The sequence below is a fragment of the Rhizoctonia solani genome, chromosome 3 (assembly GCF_016906535.1).
Source record: "Rhizoctonia solani chromosome 3, complete sequence".
Lineage (NCBI taxonomy): Eukaryota > Fungi > Basidiomycota > Agaricomycetes > Cantharellales > Ceratobasidiaceae > Rhizoctonia > Rhizoctonia solani.
The window spans coordinates 2,549,246-2,571,103 of NC_057372.1; the positions used below are offsets into that span (position 1 = coordinate 2,549,246).

The 21,858-nt window shown below is 47.9% G+C and overlaps 8 protein-coding genes across 8 annotated transcripts; 5 read left to right on the top strand and 3 right to left on the bottom strand.

The window, feature by feature from the left end:
* Positions 1-78: 78 nt before the first annotated feature.
* Positions 79-4,585, top strand: RhiXN_03223 (uncharacterized protein; the record flags this gene model as incomplete). Its single annotated transcript, XM_043323040.1, has 9 exons — positions 79-90; positions 145-642; positions 690-1,103; positions 1,204-2,121; positions 3,063-3,264; positions 3,315-3,390; positions 3,442-3,925; positions 4,017-4,108; positions 4,174-4,585. 9 exons carry the CDS (start codon positions 79-81, stop codon positions 4,583-4,585), a joined length of 3,108 nt encoding a protein of 1,035 aa, XP_043178536.1.
* A 132-nt stretch (positions 4,586-4,717) lies between these two features.
* Positions 4,718-6,142, bottom strand: RhiXN_03224 (DNA/RNA non-specific nuclease; the record flags this gene model as incomplete). Its single annotated transcript, XM_043323041.1, has 8 exons — positions 4,718-4,875; positions 4,934-5,117; positions 5,167-5,282; positions 5,336-5,405; positions 5,471-5,492; positions 5,550-5,701; positions 5,757-5,830; positions 5,881-6,142. 8 exons carry the CDS (start codon positions 6,140-6,142, stop codon positions 4,718-4,720), a joined length of 1,038 nt encoding a protein of 345 aa, XP_043178537.1.
* A 247-nt stretch (positions 6,143-6,389) lies between these two features.
* RhiXN_03225 (RNA polymerase III subunit RPC82 helix-turn-helix domain-containing protein) lies at positions 6,390-7,015 on the top strand (the record flags this gene model as incomplete). The annotated part of the gene is made up of 3 exons (XM_043323042.1): positions 6,390-6,474; positions 6,533-6,741; positions 6,794-7,015. 3 exons carry the CDS (start codon positions 6,390-6,392, stop codon positions 7,013-7,015), a joined length of 516 nt encoding a protein of 171 aa, XP_043178538.1.
* Positions 7,016-7,225: 210 nt separating this feature from the next.
* On the bottom strand, positions 7,226-7,788 carry RhiXN_03226 (uncharacterized protein; the record flags this gene model as incomplete). The annotated part of the gene is made up of 2 exons (XM_043323043.1): positions 7,226-7,300; positions 7,492-7,788. The coding sequence occupies 2 exons, from the start codon at positions 7,786-7,788 to the stop codon at positions 7,226-7,228; spliced, it is 372 nt and encodes a 123-aa protein (XP_043178539.1).
* A 191-nt stretch (positions 7,789-7,979) lies between these two features.
* On the top strand, positions 7,980-10,151 carry RhiXN_03227 (DNA-directed RNA polymerase III subunit C3; the record flags this gene model as incomplete). The annotated part of the gene is made up of 10 exons (XM_043323044.1): positions 7,980-8,048; positions 8,113-8,352; positions 8,409-8,499; positions 8,564-8,856; positions 8,911-8,940; positions 8,997-9,053; positions 9,103-9,214; positions 9,267-9,446; positions 9,502-9,668; positions 9,726-10,151. 10 exons carry the CDS (start codon positions 7,980-7,982, stop codon positions 10,149-10,151), a joined length of 1,665 nt encoding a protein of 554 aa, XP_043178540.1.
* A 438-nt stretch (positions 10,152-10,589) lies between these two features.
* Positions 10,590-12,546, top strand: RhiXN_03228 (peroxidase family 2 domain protein; the record flags this gene model as incomplete). The annotated part of the gene is made up of 13 exons (XM_043323045.1): positions 10,590-10,823; positions 10,881-10,901; positions 10,957-10,995; positions 11,054-11,138; positions 11,193-11,234; positions 11,290-11,469; positions 11,523-11,601; positions 11,660-11,668; positions 11,723-11,738; positions 11,797-11,961; positions 12,021-12,134; positions 12,203-12,306; positions 12,360-12,546. 13 exons carry the CDS (start codon positions 10,590-10,592, stop codon positions 12,544-12,546), a joined length of 1,275 nt encoding a protein of 424 aa, XP_043178541.1.
* Positions 12,547-15,054: 2,508 nt separating this feature from the next.
* Positions 15,055-16,049, bottom strand: RhiXN_03229 (Transposase family Tnp2 protein; the record flags this gene model as incomplete). Its single annotated transcript, XM_043323046.1, has 4 exons — positions 15,055-15,165; positions 15,219-15,726; positions 15,771-15,821; positions 15,880-16,049. 4 exons carry the CDS (start codon positions 16,047-16,049, stop codon positions 15,055-15,057), a joined length of 840 nt encoding a protein of 279 aa, XP_043178542.1.
* A 2,395-nt stretch (positions 16,050-18,444) lies between these two features.
* RhiXN_03230 (peroxidase family 2 domain protein) lies at positions 18,445-20,374 on the top strand (the record flags this gene model as incomplete). Its single annotated transcript, XM_043323047.1, has 12 exons — positions 18,445-18,678; positions 18,731-18,751; positions 18,801-18,839; positions 18,909-19,074; positions 19,130-19,309; positions 19,369-19,444; positions 19,504-19,512; positions 19,579-19,594; positions 19,642-19,806; positions 19,864-19,977; positions 20,031-20,134; positions 20,188-20,374. 12 exons carry the CDS (start codon positions 18,445-18,447, stop codon positions 20,372-20,374), a joined length of 1,311 nt encoding a protein of 436 aa, XP_043178543.1.
* Between the last annotated feature and the right edge of the window lie 1,484 nt (positions 20,375-21,858).

The following is a 21,858-nucleotide window of genomic DNA, read 5'->3' on the forward strand; positions in this document are numbered from 1 at the left end:
AAGCGGGAGCGATCACGTGATCAGGTGGTAAACACCCTCCAGACGACGATGGCAGACCATTTGTTAGCGCTCAAAGTGATGCGGGTCTCGGTACGCCCTGCTATAATTGGCCGGAAATGAGGATTTAAGCTCGTTGGTTGGTAGCGCCCGTCATTGTCCGCCCATCCGCTCCCGTTCTTCTCAGACTCGACCGCTCTGGCTGCCCATGCCCGCGCTTCCCCACTCTCGCTCGAATCCCAGCCCCTCGATGGGATCCCAAGCACACTCCGAGACCTCGCACAGTCACAAGTCCTCCTGTTGCCCGAAGCATTTGGGTCTATCTCACTCGGCGAAACATTCACTTCCGCGCTGTGTGTTAATAACGAATCAGCACACACCGTACTGGGGTCACATCTCCTCGTTGAGATTCAGACGGCTTCAACCAAGACGGTCTTGGGACAAGTGGGCGGTATTGACAGCCGATTGGAGCCTGGCCAGATGTTCTCGCTCGTGGTTAGTCATGAGATGAAGGAGCTAGGGCAGCACGTTTTGGTCTGCACGGTTGGATACCATGTTCCACCTGCGCTGCGGAACAACTCTATTCCACCTGAAGATCCGAGTAATCCCACTTTGAGAACTATAAGGAAGTTTTACAAATTTATTGTAAGCTCTTTTTCTTCGCTTTCGATGAGGTTACTGAGCGTGTCTAGGTCTCCAATCCTCTGAGTGTACGAACGAAAGTCCATATTCCTCGGTCTCCTTCAGCATTATTGAATAGAAACGAAAGAAACAAAGTCTTTTTGGAGGTCCATGTTCAGAATCTCACTACCAAACCACTCTATTTCGAGAAAATACAATTCGAGTGTGCTGAGGGTTGGGTCTTGGCCGACGCAAACCCCAAATCTGTGTCCAACTCTGGATCAGAATCAGATTCGGGATCCAAGACAAACGAAACATCTCTCAGACCTCAAGATACTCGACAATATTTATACATACTTGTAGCCACGCCCGCTGCCACTCCTTCATTCCCGATACCGTACCCTCCAGGAACGATCATTGCGCTCGGGAGATTAGACATGAGTTGGCGTAGCTCGTTTGGCGAACCAGGAAGGCTACTGACTTCGGTATGTACTCCACCCTGTCCCTGCCGCCTAGACCTCTTTTCCTCTTACTCCCTGCCTATCCAAATGTCACCTTATTCATAATTGGCATCTCGAAACTCAGATGTTGTCGCGGAAAATTCCACTTCCCCCAGCACCACAACCAGCACCCGCAATTCCTCCACACCTCCAACAGCAACGTCAACAAACCGGCCGTCCTGGAAGCCCAGTTCCATACAAGCCCCGGACGGGAAGTATGAGCAGGCCTATGTCTCCTGGCCCTGTACCAGCTTCCGGGACGGTGAGCTTGGCTAGCGCAGTCTCTGGGAGTGTAGCTGGGACGGTAGCCTTGAAAACCTTAGGAGGGGCAGCGAAGGACGTTCAAGTCGACTTGGTAGTCACCGAGATCCCGTCAACCATCTACCTAGACAGACCATTCAAAATCAAGTGCGCTGTCGGAGCGTTAGCTCCTCTTCCTATACCTCCCGCCGACCAACTCATCGACACCTCGACCGAAGCACCAGAAAAACCAACCCGACAGATTGTACTCACGATCCAACATACTCACCATTCTTCCCTCCGTCCGATACCCCAAGCAACAGCCCCGCCAATGGCGCCGGAAGTAGCCTCTCCCCGAGCCCTCTTGTCCGCTCTGACAAGCCCGGGCGTAAGCACTCCGCGCGGAGGAACAAGCGTCCCCGCTCCCGCCCCCGACCTCGGGACTCTACTCCAATCCGATCTCGGCCAGCCAACAGGTCTACCACCGCCGTACTCGGACAAGGCCCCCATCGAAAGCCCCGTTTTTCTCGGCCCGAGCTCACGCGTTTTGGAACCGGTCGTGATTTCCGAACCGGCCCCGATGCCCACAGAGGGCCCGCTAGTCCAGTTGGCCAAAAAGGAAAAGGAGGGGAAGGGGGAAGGGTGGGTGGATGTAGAGTTGGAGTTTGTGGCTGTGAAAGGTGTGGGGATTGTTAGGATCGGAGGTGTTCGGGTGTTTGGAGAGGGCGGAGTCTTGCTTGGCGAGTGGGATGTATTGGGTGAGGTGTGGGTTGAGAGAGGGGGAGGTAGAGATATTGAAACGGTTGAATTGAATTAGAACTTGACTTGTATTATCATTTTCGGTGAAACGTGATTTAGATTTATTGGTTCAGCGGCGCTTCGTGTTGAGTGTTTTTAGTACCGAGTCCACCACTACCCGGTAGTGACTACTGGATATATGCGCCCTTGTGAGCTCGTAAATATGTGTTACCGGATCAAGGAAGAAACATGGCAAACCCAAAGTTCAAGTGGATGCATTAGCGCCATTGTATGAATGCATACACAGCATGCATATGATTACAACCGGATCAACCTTCCTACCCCTGTTTCCTGAGGCCTTGGTCTTATGTCTAAGTAGTTCGTCGACTGCTCTCAAACCAAGGTCGACTATCTCTTCAGAAGGACCGTTCGGCTGGTATTTCGAGCATCTGTTCGAGATTAGTATAACCAGCATCTCCTCTAGGTACGCACACTTCAGAAAGATATGCAGGTAAGGTGATATATACCCCCAAAAGCTGTAGTCAGAAGAAAACTACAATGATTCATTGAGCCTGAACTAATCACTCAGAGTTACTTTGATAGAGCTACTAATTCGTTGCTAACGCTTATGATGCTCGTTTGTTGTGCTCGAGCGACCTGGAGCGTTTTGCGAAACCCGTCTCTGGGGCTATCACGTTGATATTAAAATCGTTCCGTGGAGTCCGTAAGCGCCATGACGATCGAGCCCCTGAGCGCGACTTGTTTGGGTCGTCTCGTCTACGACTACGGTGGTGACTTAATCTCCTAATCTTATTTTGGAGCGATAAACCTAGACATGTCAATTGCACTTGTGTCCAGCTCGTTTCTAGACGAGCAAGCCACCCGGATTCGGTCGAGGAGTTTATCATGGGAGGCACGTTTGCTCAAACTGCTGTGTCTTTACTCTGATACTAATCTTGATGATAGAGTTATCAACGTGCAGGACAAATCTCTACAGAGGACCTCTCTCAGCTGAAGAAAATTGATAAGCAACCTCCCTCAAAGCTGAATTCGGTCTTAATGGGCGAGGGACCCCAGTACGCGTTCCTCTTCACGAGTATACTTAAGAAACTGGCGAGGACAGAGCCTACCCAAGCCGTGCTTGTGATGATTGGTGATGCTTTGATTGGTCAGTTGAGTAAATTAAATCGACGATAGAGATACTGAAAAAGGAAATAGATCATGAAGAGCGTGTTGGGTTGTTCCTTAGAACCTCAGATCAGGACCCAGAGCTACCCTTTGACCCACTCGTAAAGTAAGTCTCGTTCTTCCTTTCCGATTCGTTATTCATTTGGAAGTGAGATAGGGCTCTAGACTCGGATGACGAATTCGTACGGCTCAAGTCTGCACAGATCCTCACAGCACTCTTGGCTCCATCTACAAACGCCCCACCACCAGAACATGTCATAACGCCCTTCCTTCACAAATTATCTGTGAACATCCATTCGTCCTCCCCGAATGCTCAGGATGTGTCACTTCAATGCTTGGCTGCCCTCCTCTCTATTCGTTCTGCACGAAGCTTGGCGTGGCAGAACCAGAACCGGGAAATCATCAGGGGGCTAGTAAAGATTCTTAAAGGTCCTCCAGTACCAGTACCGCAGACAGCGTACCTGGCTGGCTATGCAATGTGGTTGCTAAGTTTCGATCAGGCAGTTGCAGAAGGAATCAACACCGAGTTTGATGTAATTCCTGTGCTGGTTGGAATCGCACAGGGCGCAGGAAAGGAGAAAGTCATAAGGGTTATTATCGCCACTTTCAAGGCAAGTCCTTTCTGTTTGTTTCGAGACCCGGTACGATGAGTACGGACAGAACCTGGCCACCAAAGCGCCAACTGCAAACTTGCCATCCATGCTTGTGGCCAAGCTACTACCCTTCTGTAAGAACTTGGCTACGCGCAAGTGGACAGATGAGGAGATTCTGGACGATATCACATTTTTGAGAGACTTATTGCAACAGAACTTCGAAAGCCTTACGTGAGTCCATCCCACTTTATTTGATGAGTTCCTTAATCATGATTCCTAATCGGTTGACCCATTAGGACCTATGATGAATACACATCTGAACTTGCTTCTGGCCATTTGTCTTGGTCCCCCGTGCACGAATCTGAAGCTTTCTGGAAAGAAAATGCAGCTCGCTTGGACGAGAAGGACTTTGCTCAATTGAAGCGGCTGGTTGAGTTGCTTAAGACGTCGCAGAGTAGCACTGTCCTTGCTGTTGCGGCCCATGACCTTGGACAATACGTTAAACACCATGATCGCGGGAAGAAGTACGTTGTTCAAATCTCCGTTCCTCTAGGGGATGACCGAGCATATTTATTTGACAGAGCTGTAACTAAACTCGGTGGCAAGGCGCGTGTGATGGAACTCATGTCTCATCCCGACGCGGATGTTCGGTACCGAGCACTACTTAGTGTGCAGAGACTTGTAAGCACACCTTGGGTTGTTGCTTAAGCTAGCACTTTACGAATCTTGGACTTTATAATGATATACATGGAATATAACCACACTTGACGCCCGCCCCTGTGAATTTAGAAAGTTCACTACTGAAGCCCAGTTAAATTTACCATGGAATCGTATACATAGCTACTTAGGCGCAGGGAGAGCTCTTCGCGTTTGCCGCTGTGCATCATCAAATCGACGAACGATGACCTCGCATTGGGCCGTTTGACAGATGTGTTTGGACGACTGTTTAATGTCGTCCGAAAACAATACCAGACCTGCCGCTCTTTCAACTGTTTCCACTGTATCGCAAGAGTTCGGTCAGTTTATATCCATTTTGTGTCATAAATACACGCGTACCAGGGACAACGAACTTTGTCAATGGTGTGTCGTCTGGGATTTCTGAGTTTGGTAACACAAACGCTCCAAGGGAAAGTTCAGTTAATTGAGGTGTTGAAGGCGAGGATGGGCGAGAACCCAGTACAACTTTTGCAAAGTGAGTTGGAACAGAGACGTTTGGTGGGCTTCCAATCACTTCATAAGTCTAACAGACCGGTAAATCGATTGTAAAGTTTGAAACGGTAGAGACATACGACGCGATACTTTCCGTCCTGATCTTGTTTGGGTAGGTAAAGTGGGACGGTAAAGACAAATACGTCCTGGAATGTATTAGTAAGTCGTCGGCACCAATCTTCGGTGTATGCCCAGTCTATGTTGGATGAGTGACGGATTCTTTATGTTAATATGCATAAAGGGACATACAGTGCTGATTAAACCCTCTGCCTACTTGAGGTGCGATGTTAGATAAAAGGAATGTCTCATCCATTGCCTCCTATAGAATAGCTTCAAAGTTAGTGATTATATGAAACGTTCAAGCTGAATGCTTGCCTGTGATACTTTGGCATCTGCAGCAGGAACCCTATCATCCCAGGTATGAATAACCCGGCATAAGTGCGTAGTTCATCATGCAACTTACATGTGTCCTCGATCATACCCACTTCTGAAGTAGTCTTGAAGCCGCGCACGGAAAGACACAGGGAGACTCTGATCTTCTTTGAATTCAGATTTTGAACGGTCTCCTTTAGACGCTGACTTGGATAACGAAGAGAGCGTAAGATGCTCTGCGGTCTAGGAAATGGGCCATAAGACTCGGATGAATTGGTGAAACCATAGAAATATCTACCCATGCTGGATGCCTCAGCCTTCTGTCGTACCCGGCGACATATGCTTTGCGTACAATCAAATCGGAGATGGGACCTAGGAATGGTTTGCGACAAACCAAGCAGGCCTATAATGATTGAATTCACCTGGGTTTCCGTAACGTAGCACATCGGACGGCACTGTAGGTGCCAACTGTAGTACTCCATGCGCTCTCGTGTTTGATGCTTGGATGAGAGGCCCTTGCAGTTGCAGAGGCGCTGAGCCGGCGATCTGAGAAGAACTTTCGCTTGGTGGTGCAACACTTATATTTTTGGCATGTTTCCTTGACGCGACTCCTGCTGCGATTCCAGCACCCAATGCCGCACCAACCGAGAAGACAGCAATATGGGCAATCGCTGAAGATGGCATCGTTAATCGAGAAGAGAACAAAGCTGCCGTGGTGGGCGCCAGACAAGAGATATATAATAGGTAATTATATGATGATCAGGATAAACAGATCTTCGATTACGCGACGAATCACGTGCGTACCGGATGGATGGACAAGCGTATATGACGCTTGCTTGTCGTCTACTACAGTATCCCCCAACTAAGTTTGCTAGCTATTTAACTCAGGCACCCCTTCAGGCCCCATTAAATACGATACAAATATTTTAAAATGGTCACTGCTGCTGACTTGGGAATAGTTGAAGCGGCGCATGCGGCAGACTCGGAATATATCCTCCGACAATATAGCACAAGAGGTTAGTACCAAATACGATATTTACAGCATAAAGCTTAGTGGGTGTTTGCATACCATAGGATACCAATCTTTATCTCTCATTGCACCCATTGCATACACTGGGTATGCCCTTGCACGGCGAAGACCCTGGTCAATTCAGCAAACACTTCGTGCAACGTGGATGGGTGGATTGGGCGGTGCCGTCGCTGGAGCAGGTACAGGATGGGCTTGGGCTACGTCCAGTAGCCCCGAAAGAGTACATAGGGTCAGGGTCAAGATGGCATATGACGTGAGTCCATGGTCCATCGAAAACACGCATTATTTTATAATCATGTTTATAGCGTAGCCTCCTTCGATTGAATGACCACGCAACGATTGGGATGCTCTTGGGTGCAATGTTGACACCTGCTATATTTCTTAAGCGGGCACGGGTGCTCGACCTTCTCCTAGGTGGCGCTGGCTTTGGGACATCTGCTGGTATGATGGTACATTGGTGGCGATCCATCACCGAATCGGATCCCCAGGTACCATCCTCACCTGTAAAACCTACACCCGTTGCATAGAATTAACCAAACTGAACTTTTTACATGCTTAAATATGTCTTTTGATATTGATACGAACTTGATTGATTTCCTTTAACAAACTCGCGAATCGACCAGTCTGCCAAATTCTTCAGTTGGTCGTACAGTTTCCTCTCTAAGCGCTGATCATCTGAGGTCCCAGTCCCTATCTCCTCGCATTCACCTACGAAGTACCGCGCTCTCTGTCGCGCTTCACTCATGGATAGATTCTCGCTCGCATTCTTCGCAAAGTTCTTTACGAGCAAGGGATCCGACAACTGTCTGAACCTGCATGACATCAAGTGTCGTCTCAAGTCTTATTCTGACATAACATACCACCACCTTGCGTTACCATAATCTCCGTCTCTAATATGCACAATACCGTGCTGATAATCACAAGTATGTATACCCTGTTCATGCAAGTTCCGAGTCAATTGTGTGATTTATTGCGCATGTACGTGCGAGGATCGCTTGCTTACCTGGTCGTAGCAGGGCTCTGCGATGTCATGAGCAGCCTTTATATCATCATTTAATAGATGCAGCGTAGTCAGAACTTGTTCCGGTGCACGTTTCCCGGCTAGCTTCAAGCTTGAGATTTGGGGCGTTAGCTCGGGAAAGCGGACAGACTTGGGGCGTAGCGGGGTTGGATCATCACGTTCGAATAGCTTTTGGTACATTACTGGGGGAAGATAAGTGGCCGACATCTTGAGCATTGATTTAGAGACCCAATAATTGACGAAGCGACTAAATGCGATGATACGACGAGGAGGGGTCATTACATGTTGCTTGAACCGGCGCAATAAATTACTGAAGTGGATCTGTACAGCTGCTTTGGGCGCTTAGTTACAATTTTGGAACCAGCTGCCCACGTGACTCACATTTTTTTTTGATTCATATTTAAGGAGCTACATGCGAAACAAGGCAAACCGCTCACCCACGTGACTCACAGCAAAACCTTGAGTGGGCGATGGCGGGCAAGGAAACAGCACGGCTATGTGAGAAAATTGTCCATTCTCACTTTGGTCCGATCGCGGGGGTATGTCTCTTCATTTATCTACCCCATATACTTGACTTCAGCCACTGATTAATGCGCCTGTCAGAAAGTCGCTGGTACTTTGCTGAACCGAGGCCGGCTACAGCTCCCGACTCTTATCCGTTTCACTGGGTTGAAGCCAAGTTTGGTTCGAGCAGCTGTCATTGCTCTTATTCAGCACAACCTGGTTTGGCATGCCGAGGACGCGATAGAAGGGGAAGTTGTCGAAATAGACTGGGAAGAGTGCATTGCGCGCCAACGCTTTGGGAAAATCCTCGCTATCACAAAGGAGAAGTTTGGGGTACCGGTGAGCATGCGGTTGACTGAACTTTGTTATGCAGTGCATGTCTGACTTGAAAATAGGGTCAAGCGATCATATCTATCATCTTAGACCATGGTAAACTGCGGCTGCCGGACATACTCCGACTATTGAACAAATCCGACAACCAAAAAGGTAAGTTTCGTTAGCGCTACAAGTATTGTGTTCAACTTGGAACGATAGGTCATAATTCTTATAGAGTCGGAAGCCTACATTAAAGTTGCGCTCGAACTGCTCACATCGTCTCACCTTCGGGTATCAACTCCTGCGTCGCACATATCACCACGAGATAAACTCATTCGGTACGAGGCCGAAGAGCGCAAGAAACATGTCGGAATTGTGGCTCCGAAAGACTCCCGACAGTTTCGTATCACGGCAGAGGTACGGATTCGAAGAGAGCGGGAAGAAGCGGAGGCACCGTCTGTTGGGTTAATCAAAAGAAAGGCGAAAAATAAAGAAAACAAGGAAGGAGGCAGTGGGAGATCCAAAAAGGTAATTGCTGGCAACTAGTAAGTACACCGTGACGCACTAATTGCGGGGCTATAGCGGCAGGTTGTGGAAGAGGACGTCATTGATGTAAGTGGTCGGCCACTTGATATAATACAACCGAGACTAATCTTTTCTCATTCCAGCCCGAAGCATATCTCAAAGTGAACTATGCTAAATTCAACATTCATATCCGGAGTCAAGTGGGCTAGTCCTATATTTGGCGTCAGAGATGCTAAACAAATGATTCAGTTGATTGTAGCAGCTGCACGAGAGAAGTACAATGACGAAGCAGCAGCCGTTCTCAAAGGAATTCTCCAAGTGTGCGAGCCCAAAATGACGCAGTTGGATGAAATCCGTTCCGGTGAGCACATTTACCGAGACGTGCTCCGCTTTACACTCAAACCAAAATCTAGACCCCATACCTACCAATCAAATTTCGCAACAGATTCCTGAGAACGCTCATTTGGAACGAGGGCTCTACCTTAAAGGTTCTGGCGTTGGAACATCTGTCATACGCGAATTTATATCGATACTTGCATGCGCGGACAATCCCACCACATGGGGGGTAGCAAGTGCGTTCCTGAGCATCAGTGGTAAGCCATAGCTTCGAACGAGCCCCACAACCAAATTAAACGTACCTTAAAATAGGCAGCGGCGGAGGAGGAGGAGGAGGAAAGGTTGCCGTCGAGTTTGAAGCAATTTCAAGAAGGCTGAAGCGTGGAGTAGTAGAAGGTGCTGTCCGCGATCGCTGGGGTGACCACGCGTGCCGAATACTTCGTGTCTTGGACGAAAAAGGAAAACTTCATGAAGATCATGTACGTATTCTAGTCCGGTGTATCAGGGGGGAATTGATTGACCGGGCCCTGGATTAGATCGCGAAAATTGCAATGCTTGCGCCTAATGATGTGCGCGTTCTCGTGAATACCCTTAACACGGCGAATATCGTCGCCCTTCAAGAAGTTCCTAAATCTGCAGACCGACAGCCAGCGCGGACAATTTATCTGTGGTACATTGATTCTGCACGAGCTAATGCGACAATCTTGGCCTCGTTGCATGGAACTCTCGCGAATATCGTCGAGAGGCTTGACGTAGAAAAAGAGCGCGTGCAGTCGATTCTGGATAAACGAGACAGAAGCGATATTGCAGGGGACGAAAGTCGACTCAATCGAGGCGAAAGAGAAGATTTGAAGGAATGGGAAATGAAACGTGATAAACTTCTAGTACTCACGCACCGGGTCGAAGAGGCAGCGTTTGTTCTTGGCGTACTTCCATCCGTGTTCGACCCCGAAACGAAGTAACGTCCACGGTATGGGATTTGAACTCCAGCCCAGATACTTGCCCAACTTCTTTGTCAATTGATTTCTTCTCGGCTGAATAATGACTGTCCTTCTAAAAAAGAATCGCGAACTTGACGAACATGATTGGGCAGCAGCCTCGCTGCGGGAATGTACGGGTGTTTTAATTACTTCTCTTGCTGCCGCACCCTCTCAGAAAAAATAAAATAAGAAGATGTTTCATCATATTCATGTTGTTCAGCTAATCCAGGAGGTTCACGTAATTCTCACTCCCCTGTTCGGAATATTGCTTGTATGCTTCAGATATTTTCTCGGCCCTTGTACATGTGAGGGATAGCTAGAAGCTCAGCCCTAGGATAAGTAGATACAAATACCTGTATGGCTCGCACATGTTCCCTCGTCCCAGTTTTGAGCCCTGTACTAAACATCATTTTGTTTTCCATGCGGAACTTACTGGCTGGCATTTCCTTGGCTCTTGCTACCTCTGTGCTAGCATTCCCGACGACAGGAAAAGATGTGCGGAACGAGGCCTCTGGGTGCCCATTTGCCGCGAGTTCAGCCAACTCCAAGCGTCAATCTAACGCAGCTTCATCAGTCAACTTCGATCCAGTCAAGCAGAAGATTGATGTGACCGGAAAACATGCATTCCAGCCACCCGGTGCGGGCGATAAAAGGGTGTGTTATTAGTTTATTAAATAAATTTAATGCTGATGTAGAGATGTGCCCTCTTAGGGACCATGCCCAGGGCTAAATGTATGCGTCATTTTAATCTGTAGGATTAACAGCACGTAATTTACGGTCTTGATAGGCTCTCTCTAACCACGGGTACCTTCCTCACAACGGTGTGGTTAGTTGCTTTCGCCCGGAACTTAAGCCAGCCACCCTCTTACTAAAAACTGCTTCAGGTTACTTTTACTAAGGCCATTGAAGCCTCCAACAAGGTATTTGGTATGGGCATTGACGTAGCCACGGTATTATCTACGCTGGGAGGTGACTATTACTATTTTCAAACCTTGGTTTCTTATGTCTAACCCCGTAATATAGTGGTACTTGATGGAAATCCACTTACTTTCATCTGGTCTATTGGTAGGGCAACGTATTTTGGTCCTATGGAAATCAAAATTGATCTGGTTGAGATTAGGTGGGCCTACTGGGGAGCTAGTACTTCCTCCCCTTCTGGCCTCTCCCCAAGGTTTAAGCGGCTCGCATAACAAATATGAGAGTGATTCGTCTCCCACTCGCTGGGATGCATACATGAACAATGGGGATGGCAATACCTTGAACCTTACATACTTCAAGAAGCTCTATGATCGTCTACCTGGTGCGTATTGATCTATGTTTTTATCGCGTTGTTTCTGCTTAGCTATTTCACAGAGGGAGACCCCAAAGCTAATTTCGACTACAATGTTATCGTTGCGAATAGGGTTGAACGATTCAAAACATCCGTATCGGAGTCAGTTACTTTTCATTCCTTCCCGTAATCATCAGCTCATATTTACATTAATATTTAGGAATCCTAAGTAAGTAGCTCTGGTCTACAGGAAATCGATTCTAATTATTGATATCATAATCAGCTTTTTTTACGGACCCGTAAGATATAAAAGGACCCGTTTGGCCACCAGCACAACTGATTCTTGCCTCTAAATAGTTCAGTGGAATAGTCGCCTCCGGGACTGCTCACGCATTCGTAACCCGCTTGATGTCCAACCACTCGGTTGAATCGCCTCAAGGAACGCTGAATCACGAAGTGCTCAAATCATTCTTTGCAGTAAGCGGGAATAGCGCAAACCTCACATATCAGAGGGGATATGAGGTGAGGCTACGTAGCCCGGCGACTAAGGATTATATATGACGGAATGTTGATATCGGCAGCGTATTCCGACAAATTGGTATAAACGGCCCACCGATTACTCTGCTTTGGACCTCACCGCCGACCTATTGAGTGCGTCCCTCGAACATCCAGAATTTCTCTCGATAGGCGGAAATGTAAGCGTGTCTCATACTGGGCCGAAACCACAGGTATCACGGCAAACATTTCTAACCCCGAATCATAGACAGGAAAAGTGAATAGCTTTGCTGGGGTCAATTTGAATAACATCACTGGCGGTGTTTACAACTCGGTCAACTTACTTCAGGGAAACAATCTCCTCTGCTTTGCGTGAGTCCACTGATATATTGAATTATTCGGTCATTTTCTCATCAGCAAAATAGATTCCAGGCAGCGCAGCAGGCCGTACCCGATGTTCTGAAGGGTGGTATACTGGGGGACCTGGCCTCTGTCCTTAGTCTCTTGACATCGAAGATTACGCCGATTTTGTCTGGCTTGGGCTGTCCTCAGCTGACAAAATATGATAAGTCTGCATTCAAAATCTACCCAGGCTCCGGTGGTACAGCTTGAGTATATATCTCCAGCTCTTATGATTTTATATCACCGTATCTTAGTAAATAGAGAATAAAATAAGCAATGATTATGTTCGACCGACTGACCGTGCGATTATAACCCCAGGAACAAATAAGTCGTATACATAAGAGTCGCGTATGATTGACCCAGGAGACTGATCTCCTGGTTGTATGCTCATAAGATATGCGGGAATCGAGATGATCGACCGTGATTTGATAACAAACCGATGTATCCCAGTAGATAAACTTTGCTATATATAGTTAACGAACTTTAGATTTGTTGCGCTCAGTGATGAACAGGGTGCTTGTCCTACCATAGCTCAGCCACCTATAGTCACGTAAGAGCTCCTTGGCCTACTATAAATCTCAATTTGAATAGCCAACTGATAATTCTGAAGTGGAAAACTCAAAATAGGAAACATTACCGAGCGTTTCCCATGCTCGGTTGTTGTCTCATACCCATAACGTTAAATATCTACGGCAAGATAGAGTCACGTGAGGACCGCTTTTTTGTTACAATTTATTACTCTGACCCGAATACATGGTCAGACATTGAGGCTCTACTGGAGCAAAGCTGCATACATAACAATGGAGGGGAGGAGAACACGATCGGCACAGAAGGGGAACGCACAAGACAGGTGGGACTACGCGACAAAAGTGAGGTCTGAGAGAGCCGGAGCCCGAAAAAAACGCAAACGGTTGCGGTACAGGGTGGGTGCAGGGAGGTGAGGGAGAACCGAGACCCAAAACAGAGGAAGAGGAGGAGCATATAGAAAAAGAAACCACAAAGAGCATAACTACGCGGATGGAGGCACCACAAGTGGACAGGTGGATGCGGGAGAGCAGATTAAATTTGGAATGAGTCCGTTGAGTCAAGGAAGCTAGCAACAGCTCGGAGCCTGGTGGCGGTTCCCAAAAGGACAGAGCTCAGCATCGAGCCCGACGCTTCCTGGAGGGACGTTCTGGCGTGGTCGTATGCAGGGTATGCCCGAAGGACGTGGTCGAGAGTTTGGCGGGGGGTCTCACACGGGCAGATGGGATCGTCGTCGGGACGGAATCGTTTTCGGTATTCGCATCCCGGGACCCAGTGCAGTTCAACTTTGTCGAGCGAAGACCCGAGTAGAAAGGCATCTACGGTGGCACGGAACCTCCGGGACACGTGAGGACCGCCTCATACAGTGTCGACTTGCGTCCGATCTTCTCCGCCGTCTCGCCTTGTACAAACCGGGTACCGCGACACGCCTTTGCGTGTCACTTTTATCCCACCCACCATCCCCCAAGTCACGAGAGCTAGTTTGGGTCTACCCTCGCTGCTTCTCAGCCGCGGGGGTTCCCCAACCCTCACCGGTCTTGGTCTAGTGGCCAACGAGGACGAGCGGGCAGAGGATAAGTTAAATAATGACAGACAGTCCAAGCTCGCCATCGCTTTTTTGTGATCGTCAGAGCCGTCCGGCATGTCGAAGTATGTTGAGCAAGAGCGTTGGCATCTGAAGTATCCGCCACTCACTATAGCCTCACACTGCAAAGAGGGACCCCGCGGACAGGGCCGTGGGCGTCTGTTTGTGCTTGTATGGGCTAAGCGAACAGACACAGACAGAGGATGTCCGTCTCACCCAGACCAACACTGACGGAATCTGAGTGTGCATGGTGTGACCATCTGGACAGCCGCCGAAGGTTGTGATCCGCATCAATCTCCGTGACACGGACAGGCGCGTACTTACGCATCATACTTGGGTTTGCTCTGTGCATACATGGCCGTATATACATGTCCGCACTTGTCCGTGCGAGAAGTACCAACGCTGACCCTGCCCTACGACGTCTATCGTATGTGTTCTGTTTTCTGTAAATATTGATATTTATCACAGTTTTGATCAAATAACCGTCGGATATATAAATCACACAAAATCACGAGATCGGAGCGAAATGCGAAATGGCCCATTGGTTGGGATATATAACTACTATGGTATGATACAATTACATCGCTTAGGGCGTAAATCATAGCAGCAACGATTCATAAGACAGGAAAGACGGGTCACCAGGTGCCAAACGATCGACGATGATCGGAGTTGAAGCGTAAGCGACAGCTGGCTGGAGCGAAAGCATGAGTTCAATCGATCACGGCCGCAGAGAATAATTAAACTCACTAAGGCCGAGTTATAGGTGAAGTTAGCTATCCTGCTTCGAAAGAAAATGTGTTAGGAGGTGGAGTTATCGAGCAAGACAGCCAACTTACCTTGCAGTGGTGGTAGTCGTGACGAGGGGGCATCCCAAGCCCCGCGGGCATTAAATATAACGATCCGCATCCGAGCTCGCGATCCGACGATCACATGGGTGTGGAATAATGACAAGGTAGTGGGGGGATATCCGCGTTAGATTACAGTGAGACAAACAATACCCGGATGATCGAGGACGGTGCGCGGTGCATATAAGGCAATTTGGACGCTGGTAGACACGTATTGACCCCCTCACCCCCTTGTGACTTCACCTATCCGCACCTGTTGTACCTCTATGTCTGAGCACGGCTGAGCACGGCTTGATCCATCGGAGTGTCAATGTTGGGCTCTTGTGCTGTTTCTTCATTCAACTCCAAATCTGGAGCGTCAGGGGTAAGCGGGACCTGTAGAATATCAGACCAACATGCAGCATACCCACCTAGGAGATATTACTCACCTGAGGCGCCTTGTCTTCAAGATTGTTTCCTATCTGATCTATATTCAGCCCAACGGTGGGCGAGGCCGCTCGAGAGTTTGCTGGAGATATAGGGAGCAGGTCATCAAGTTCCGGGTGCGAATCCGTGTCTGTCTCGATATCGGCTGCTTCACCAGACGTGTAGCCCAAGTCAGAAGCCCAATCCATTTCAGGATTGTATATTGGGGTCTGGGGGGCAGTCTCAACTCCGAAGTCACTGTTATCGTCAAGCTCTAGGTCACTCTGGAAGGATTCTTGATTCAACGCGCCATAGTCGAACGCTTCGTGATTAGGCAGACCCCAGGTTGGCAGAGTTGTATCATTGTCGTCGTGATGGTTTTGAGGTGGCGGCGGTTCGAGGTCAATATCCAGATCATCTTCCAGAGTTGAGGCATTGAGAGAAGGAGGCACCGGATCCGCTGATACAGAAGTGCTAGGCCAGAAGCCAAGAGCTACGTCTTGTTCGTGCGCCGCCTGCCGCCAATGCAAACTGTCAATTCGATCAATGCATCGCCGACGTGTACGACGAGAAACTATTGCTTCTTGAGTATGGACCGTGCATCGAGGATCACAAGGCCCATTTTCCTAATATTTTCAAGTGTTTAAAAGGCAAATAGTTTAGACAATCTATTGATTCACATACCGACACCGGGCCCATCCTTCACAAATTATCACCGCAAATGCAGAGTGTTGTAAGCGAACCAGTGTGTTTAGGGAGATGATATCGTTGTATTTGAGCACGTAGTACAGATTTAACGTATACACGAGACTGGACGAGGGTTTTACTAGAGTCCCAGTCGTCGACAGGCCCATCGGCACTCTAGTAGCCCGATAATTCATGCTTACCAACACCATCCGTTCCCCGGTGGTACGCGCCTGTACGCACCCTATTTCATAGCGCAGGCAAGTTACGGCTGTCAGTGTAGTTTTGTGGCAGTTCGTGTGACGCGGACGAACAAGAACAGAAGCAGACCTGCAGTCCTGCCCGCTCGGCGCTTACCACGCTGGTCCGTGCCTGTCCGCGGGTCCTGTCCGTGACCCCCCTCTTTGCAGTGTCAAAGGGGGAAGGGGATGGACACTGCTGTACGTTACATTACAAATCAAACCGGTGAGCGCAATTGAAGTAACCCCGTGTCATAAGATCAACCTGGCCGCATATACTTTCGTTAGGAATAGCTTCCTATAGTCAATTCGAGGCCAAGCTCCACGTTAGACTAAAATATGCTGGGGTATACTTTGTTGAGGTAAAGAAAAGACTGGCTATGCGAACAGTAAGGACAAGTGGTCATGAAGTGAGATGAGCTCATCAAGTGTTGGAACCAAGCTAATAGACACTAGCAACGTAATTAGCTATAGTCGCATATATTTCAACTCACTATGCCAATGCAAACTATTACGGAACTCATGGGGGTAGGAACTGAGAAGTATAATTGGGGTAATTCACTGCTGAGCAGCTAGTTCCCCACAGAAGCCTGGTTCAACTCTAGGAGGGACTCACACCCTAAACGATATTGGAAGTCATAGTACGCGCATATAACTAGTATATCAACTCATTGCGGGAAGGATATTGCCTCAGTGGGCAGAAGCACTATACGTTTACTATGCCAGTATGACTGATTGCTACACTTAACAACAACGTGCAGACCAGGTGACCATCTGGCCCTTCTCAGTGTTCTCACTGGTCTGCCGAAAATTTGTCCGGTCGTCGCCCAACTTCTCAGCTATCATGGACAATCAAGAGCGCCCGAAAGGCGCTCTGTAAAGTTTCAGTCTCACCTTCCACTAGAGCTCTTGCGTCCCGCGATCCTCAGGCTCTCCTGACACACCCCGTGTCGTCCAGGCTTTGTACGTACAGTTCCCTCATCCCCACAGAGTCTGTACGCTAGAACGATCTGTTTGTGTGCATATTCATCATTTGTGGCAGCCTCATATGTATCCTCTACGTACAAATAGCACAGATACTTAAGGTATAAAAACAAGTCTGAAACACGCAATATGGTACTTAGTTGCGAAAATGTTTATTGTATGCAACAATATTTTGGGAGGGAGGGGGAATATCTGGATATTTTTTCAGATAATAGATGTGGCAGATGCAGCAATAATCTCACAATTAATCTTATGACACGGGGTTACTTCAATTGCGCCCACCGGTTTGATTTGTAGTGTAACGTACAGCAGTGTCCATCCCCTTCCCCCTTTGAGGCTATAGTGAGTGGCGGATACTTCAGATGCCAACGCTCTTGCTCAACATGCTTCGACATGCCGGACGGCTCGGACGATCACGAAAAAGCGATGGCGAGCTTGGATTGTCTATCGTTATGCGTTTCGCTGCATGTTCTGGAACTTGTGTACACGCGTAATGTTTTTGTTTTCATTTCCCAAGTTGGTACGGCGCCATTGAAGAGTGGGCTCCAAACATAATGCTTTTAGGATATTGTGGAATTGATCGGAGACTAATGAGGAATGGACTGCCAGTGTGCCTCGGCTATTATAACGTGAGAAAAGGGCGGGAGCAATCTACAACTAGGGGTAACATTTGGTCAAACCTTGCTGATGCAGGTGAGCAATTTTCTCCAATCACAACCCCATTTAGGGTTACAATGTTCGATACGAAAAACAATTCAGCACAGCAATGCGCTACATATATCGTTTGGTTGATTTTTCATTCATGCTTGCCGTGTTGCGTGTATTACAGGTCAGAACTGGCACAATTAATCGAATCGAATACTACCTCAATATTCATAAGAATGTGTGCGACGCCGAAGTTATCGGGGGTCGGTCGATTCAAAATACGCAGCACTCGACCGGTTTGGGCTTCCTTTTCAATCAATCATTATTCAGCCGATTACTACTTCCTGACCGACGGAACTATGAATAGTTCAAGGCCGCGAAGCAGGAGAGGCGTATGGACATGCTTGCTTCTTTTCTCCTCGGGCGTCATGGGTCCGGGGTCAAGCGTAGGTTTGGTCGCTGGCAAGTCGTTTACCAAGGGCGTTGTTAGATTAATAACTTTGTAAGCGTGAAATATACTTCTCAATAATGAATGTGACGTAGGCCATAGATTCTGGGAAGTACCACTGAAGCCATCGTGACGGTGATTCGGATAATTCAACCAGCTGATGTAGCTGGCTATAAATACAGAGGACACGACTCGCTCTCTCCTACATCCTTTCTTCAAAACTCGATCCCTCTTTCCGACTTATCCGCTATGCGAGTTTTGCTGACTACTATACCATTTGCTCTCGTTACTCCTATCTTAGCCTTCCCGGCAGTAGGAGGGTCCAAGTCAAGTGAATCGTCTGGATGTCCCTACGCTGCGAATGCGGCCAAGTTTAAGCGCCAATCGAATGCTACGCCATTGGCCACCTTTGATCCGGTCAAGCAAAAGGTTGATGTGACCGGCGAGCATGCGTTTCAGCCCCCTCGTGCGGGCGATAAGAGGGTAAGTTAATTATCGCTATATATTAGCTAGTTCTAATCAGCTTTCTTCTCAGGGGCCGTGTCCGGGGCTTAATGTATGCGTACTTGCGACTCAATGAACGGAGACTAATCATCAATTCACAGGCTCTCGCGAATCATGGGTATCTTCCTCACAACGGAGTGGTTAGTGATTGCCAAAGTTTGAATGACTTATTTATTGACTTTGGGATCCTCAAGACTTCTTTAATTCAGGCAATTGAAGCTACCAATAAAGTGTTTGGGATGGGAACTGACCTAGGGACAGTCTTGTCCGTTTATTCCAGCAAGTACTATTTCGCCAAATTCAGCCAGCTTTATACTCAACTCTATCCCATAGCTGTATACGATGGTAACCCACTTACACTTGATTGGTCAGTTGGTGCGTTCGATCAGTCTGGTATTGATTGGCCAGGTTCTAATGTAGTTGGAAATAGGCGGATCTCCGGGAGGGCTAGTTCTGCCCCCGTTGCTGTCTGCTCCTCAAGGTTTAAGTGGCTCCCACAACAAGTATGAAGGCGATGCCTCGGCTACACGAGCGGACGCGTACATGAACAATGGGGACGCCAGTTCTTTGAACCTCACGTACTTTAAACAGCTCTATGATTTACAACCCGGTAAGTGCCATTTGAAAGAATTCGAAAGTTGAGCTCTCCTTGAATCCTAGCTTCTATAGAGGGCCCTAATGCCAACTTTGACTACGATATTATTATTCAACATCGGGCTAGTCGGCGCCAGAATTCAGTTTCAACGTGAGTTATTTTCTCGATAAATTGAGTTGCGTTCATCAAGGGTCTAATCTGTTCCAAAGGAATCCACAGTAAGTTAGAAAAGAAAGGGCCTAAGCTTTGTTGACTTATTTTTAACGGTTTGGATAATGCATTAGCTTTTTCAACGGGCCGGTAAGCTAATAACAGCCTAGCTACTGTCCAAAACTGATGCTTAACAGTTCAGCGGATTCATCGCCCTTCCCGCCGCATATGCGTTTATAACCCGATTTATGTCTAATTATTCGGCAGAATACCCGGAAGGCATTCTGAATCACGATGTCCTCAAATCGTTCTACGGAGTATCTGGCAGCGCAAGTAACCTTACTTACCAAAGGGGTTATGAAGTAGGTCCCGTAACTGTCTGAGCCAAAATAAAGCTGATTGGATTATCAAATGAACAGCGGATCCCAGACAATTGGTATAAACGTGCCATTGACTACAGCATCCCGCTGTATACTGTTGATCTTTTATACGCGGGCCTCAAGCACCCGGAGTTTCTTTCAATAGGTGGTAACGTGAGTACAATACATAATTGGACGACAACGAGGCTGAACAATGCCAATCACAGACTGGCAAAGTGAACAGTTTTGCGGGTGTCAACGTCGGTGATATCACTGGCGGTGTTTACAATTCGGTAAACTTGCTCGACGGAAATAATCTCATGTGCTTCGCGTGAGTGTTTATCAGTTGGTTAATCTGGCAAACGATAAACCATCGTGAAATAGATTCCAAGCGGCCCAACAGGCCATGCCCGACGTTCTCAAAGGAATCCTAGGAAACCTAACCACTGCGCTTGGTCTATGGAATGCCAAGATCACGCCAATTTTATCGGGATTGGGATGTCCTGAGCTGACCAAGTATGATGGGTCCGTATTGGGTGCTTACCCCGGTTCTGGTGGTGGTGCCCTTTGAGCGTGTGCCTATTGCATAATATGTTGGATTCTCTCTCGCCTCTGTGATATACACAAGCAGTGAATAATAGTCTAGGTGGCTTCCAACGCTCATGAACGTCTATACGACCAGCTTCATTAATGGGACGCGGGCAATTCATGCGACTAACTCTATTCTGGATGAAATTCTGACTCTATGTTCCACCGCCGCGCAGCTCAGCTATCGAGTCCGCTTGAGGAACCCTCGAAATCCAGCTGGAGCACCTTATATGCGAATAAATTCTTTTCGGATGAAATCCTAAGCTTTGAGAACAAGGATGCTCACTAGTCGCTGAATGGACTACCAACTATCAGTGAATCAGCAGAGAACATCAACGTGAGCTATGGACGCACTCTTACTCCCGTACCTTGTATCTTGCGCATTGCCAAACAGGAGAAGGAATAGAGGCGAGAATAGACCAGCTTTGAAAGAGCAAGCAAGGAGAAGAAGAAGAGCGAGGAGTCTAGCAATCGAGGTAGATTAAAAAAGAAACATGGTTAGCTTAAGAGTGATAGGTGAACGAATGCTGAAGGGCGCATTATCTGTACATGCAGCACTAGGGGTTGAATTTACTGGCTTTCTATAATTTTTAGAGGAACAAGGGGCACTGCGGGCGACTATGCTGGAGATGATGAGGAAAGCAGAGCATCAGTGGAGTATCAAATCAGGCTGGTCGACCCTGAGTCGAAGGGACTTGACATCTTGAGGCTCAGTCGGATTGGGAGAGGACCAGGTATGGATAAGCCAGTATTATAGGCGCAGAGTATAAGCATGCGATTATATTGTAAATTCAGGTGATCTCCACCGGGTTCGGTCAAGCCTATCACTGGAGGGCTGATACATATTACTGGGTACCTGTAAACACAAGCGGGTGGCGTCGACACACATTTGCATTACATTGATTGTTGCAGTACGATGAGGCACCGAGGACCGTGTGATGCAAGAGTTTGAGTGACTGGTTCCACGACAGTCCCTCATAAGGGCTCGAATAGACCCCAGCGTCTTCGATGAAGGGTATAGGTACGGATGTAGGATCCTCCACTAGGAGTGACTCAGGCCGGCCAAGGGGCTGGTGGTGACTCCGACATCCAACCATCACGTGATTTCAATTTGGGCCTATCGAACGACAGTATGTGCACATATCACCCAACTTCGGTAAATATATATAAATTGCCTTCACATGGTACGGCAACCTGAACATCCAAAATAAAGACTTGATCACCATTTCTCCAGGAAGCTATGGAAGCTACGGACCGGATATCTATCTTTCAATTTTCTTCTGGACCTATGAAATACCCCTCAACGGAATATCTCAACTATACATCTACAACGGGCGGCTCTTGGTTGTGCAAAAACCTCAATTTTGGAGCAACAATTGGATCACAAATTCTTTGGATCCAGTGGGCAATGTTAACCCAGTGTCGTGTTGGCTTAGGAACGAAGCCGGTCAAAACCTATTTGAAAAC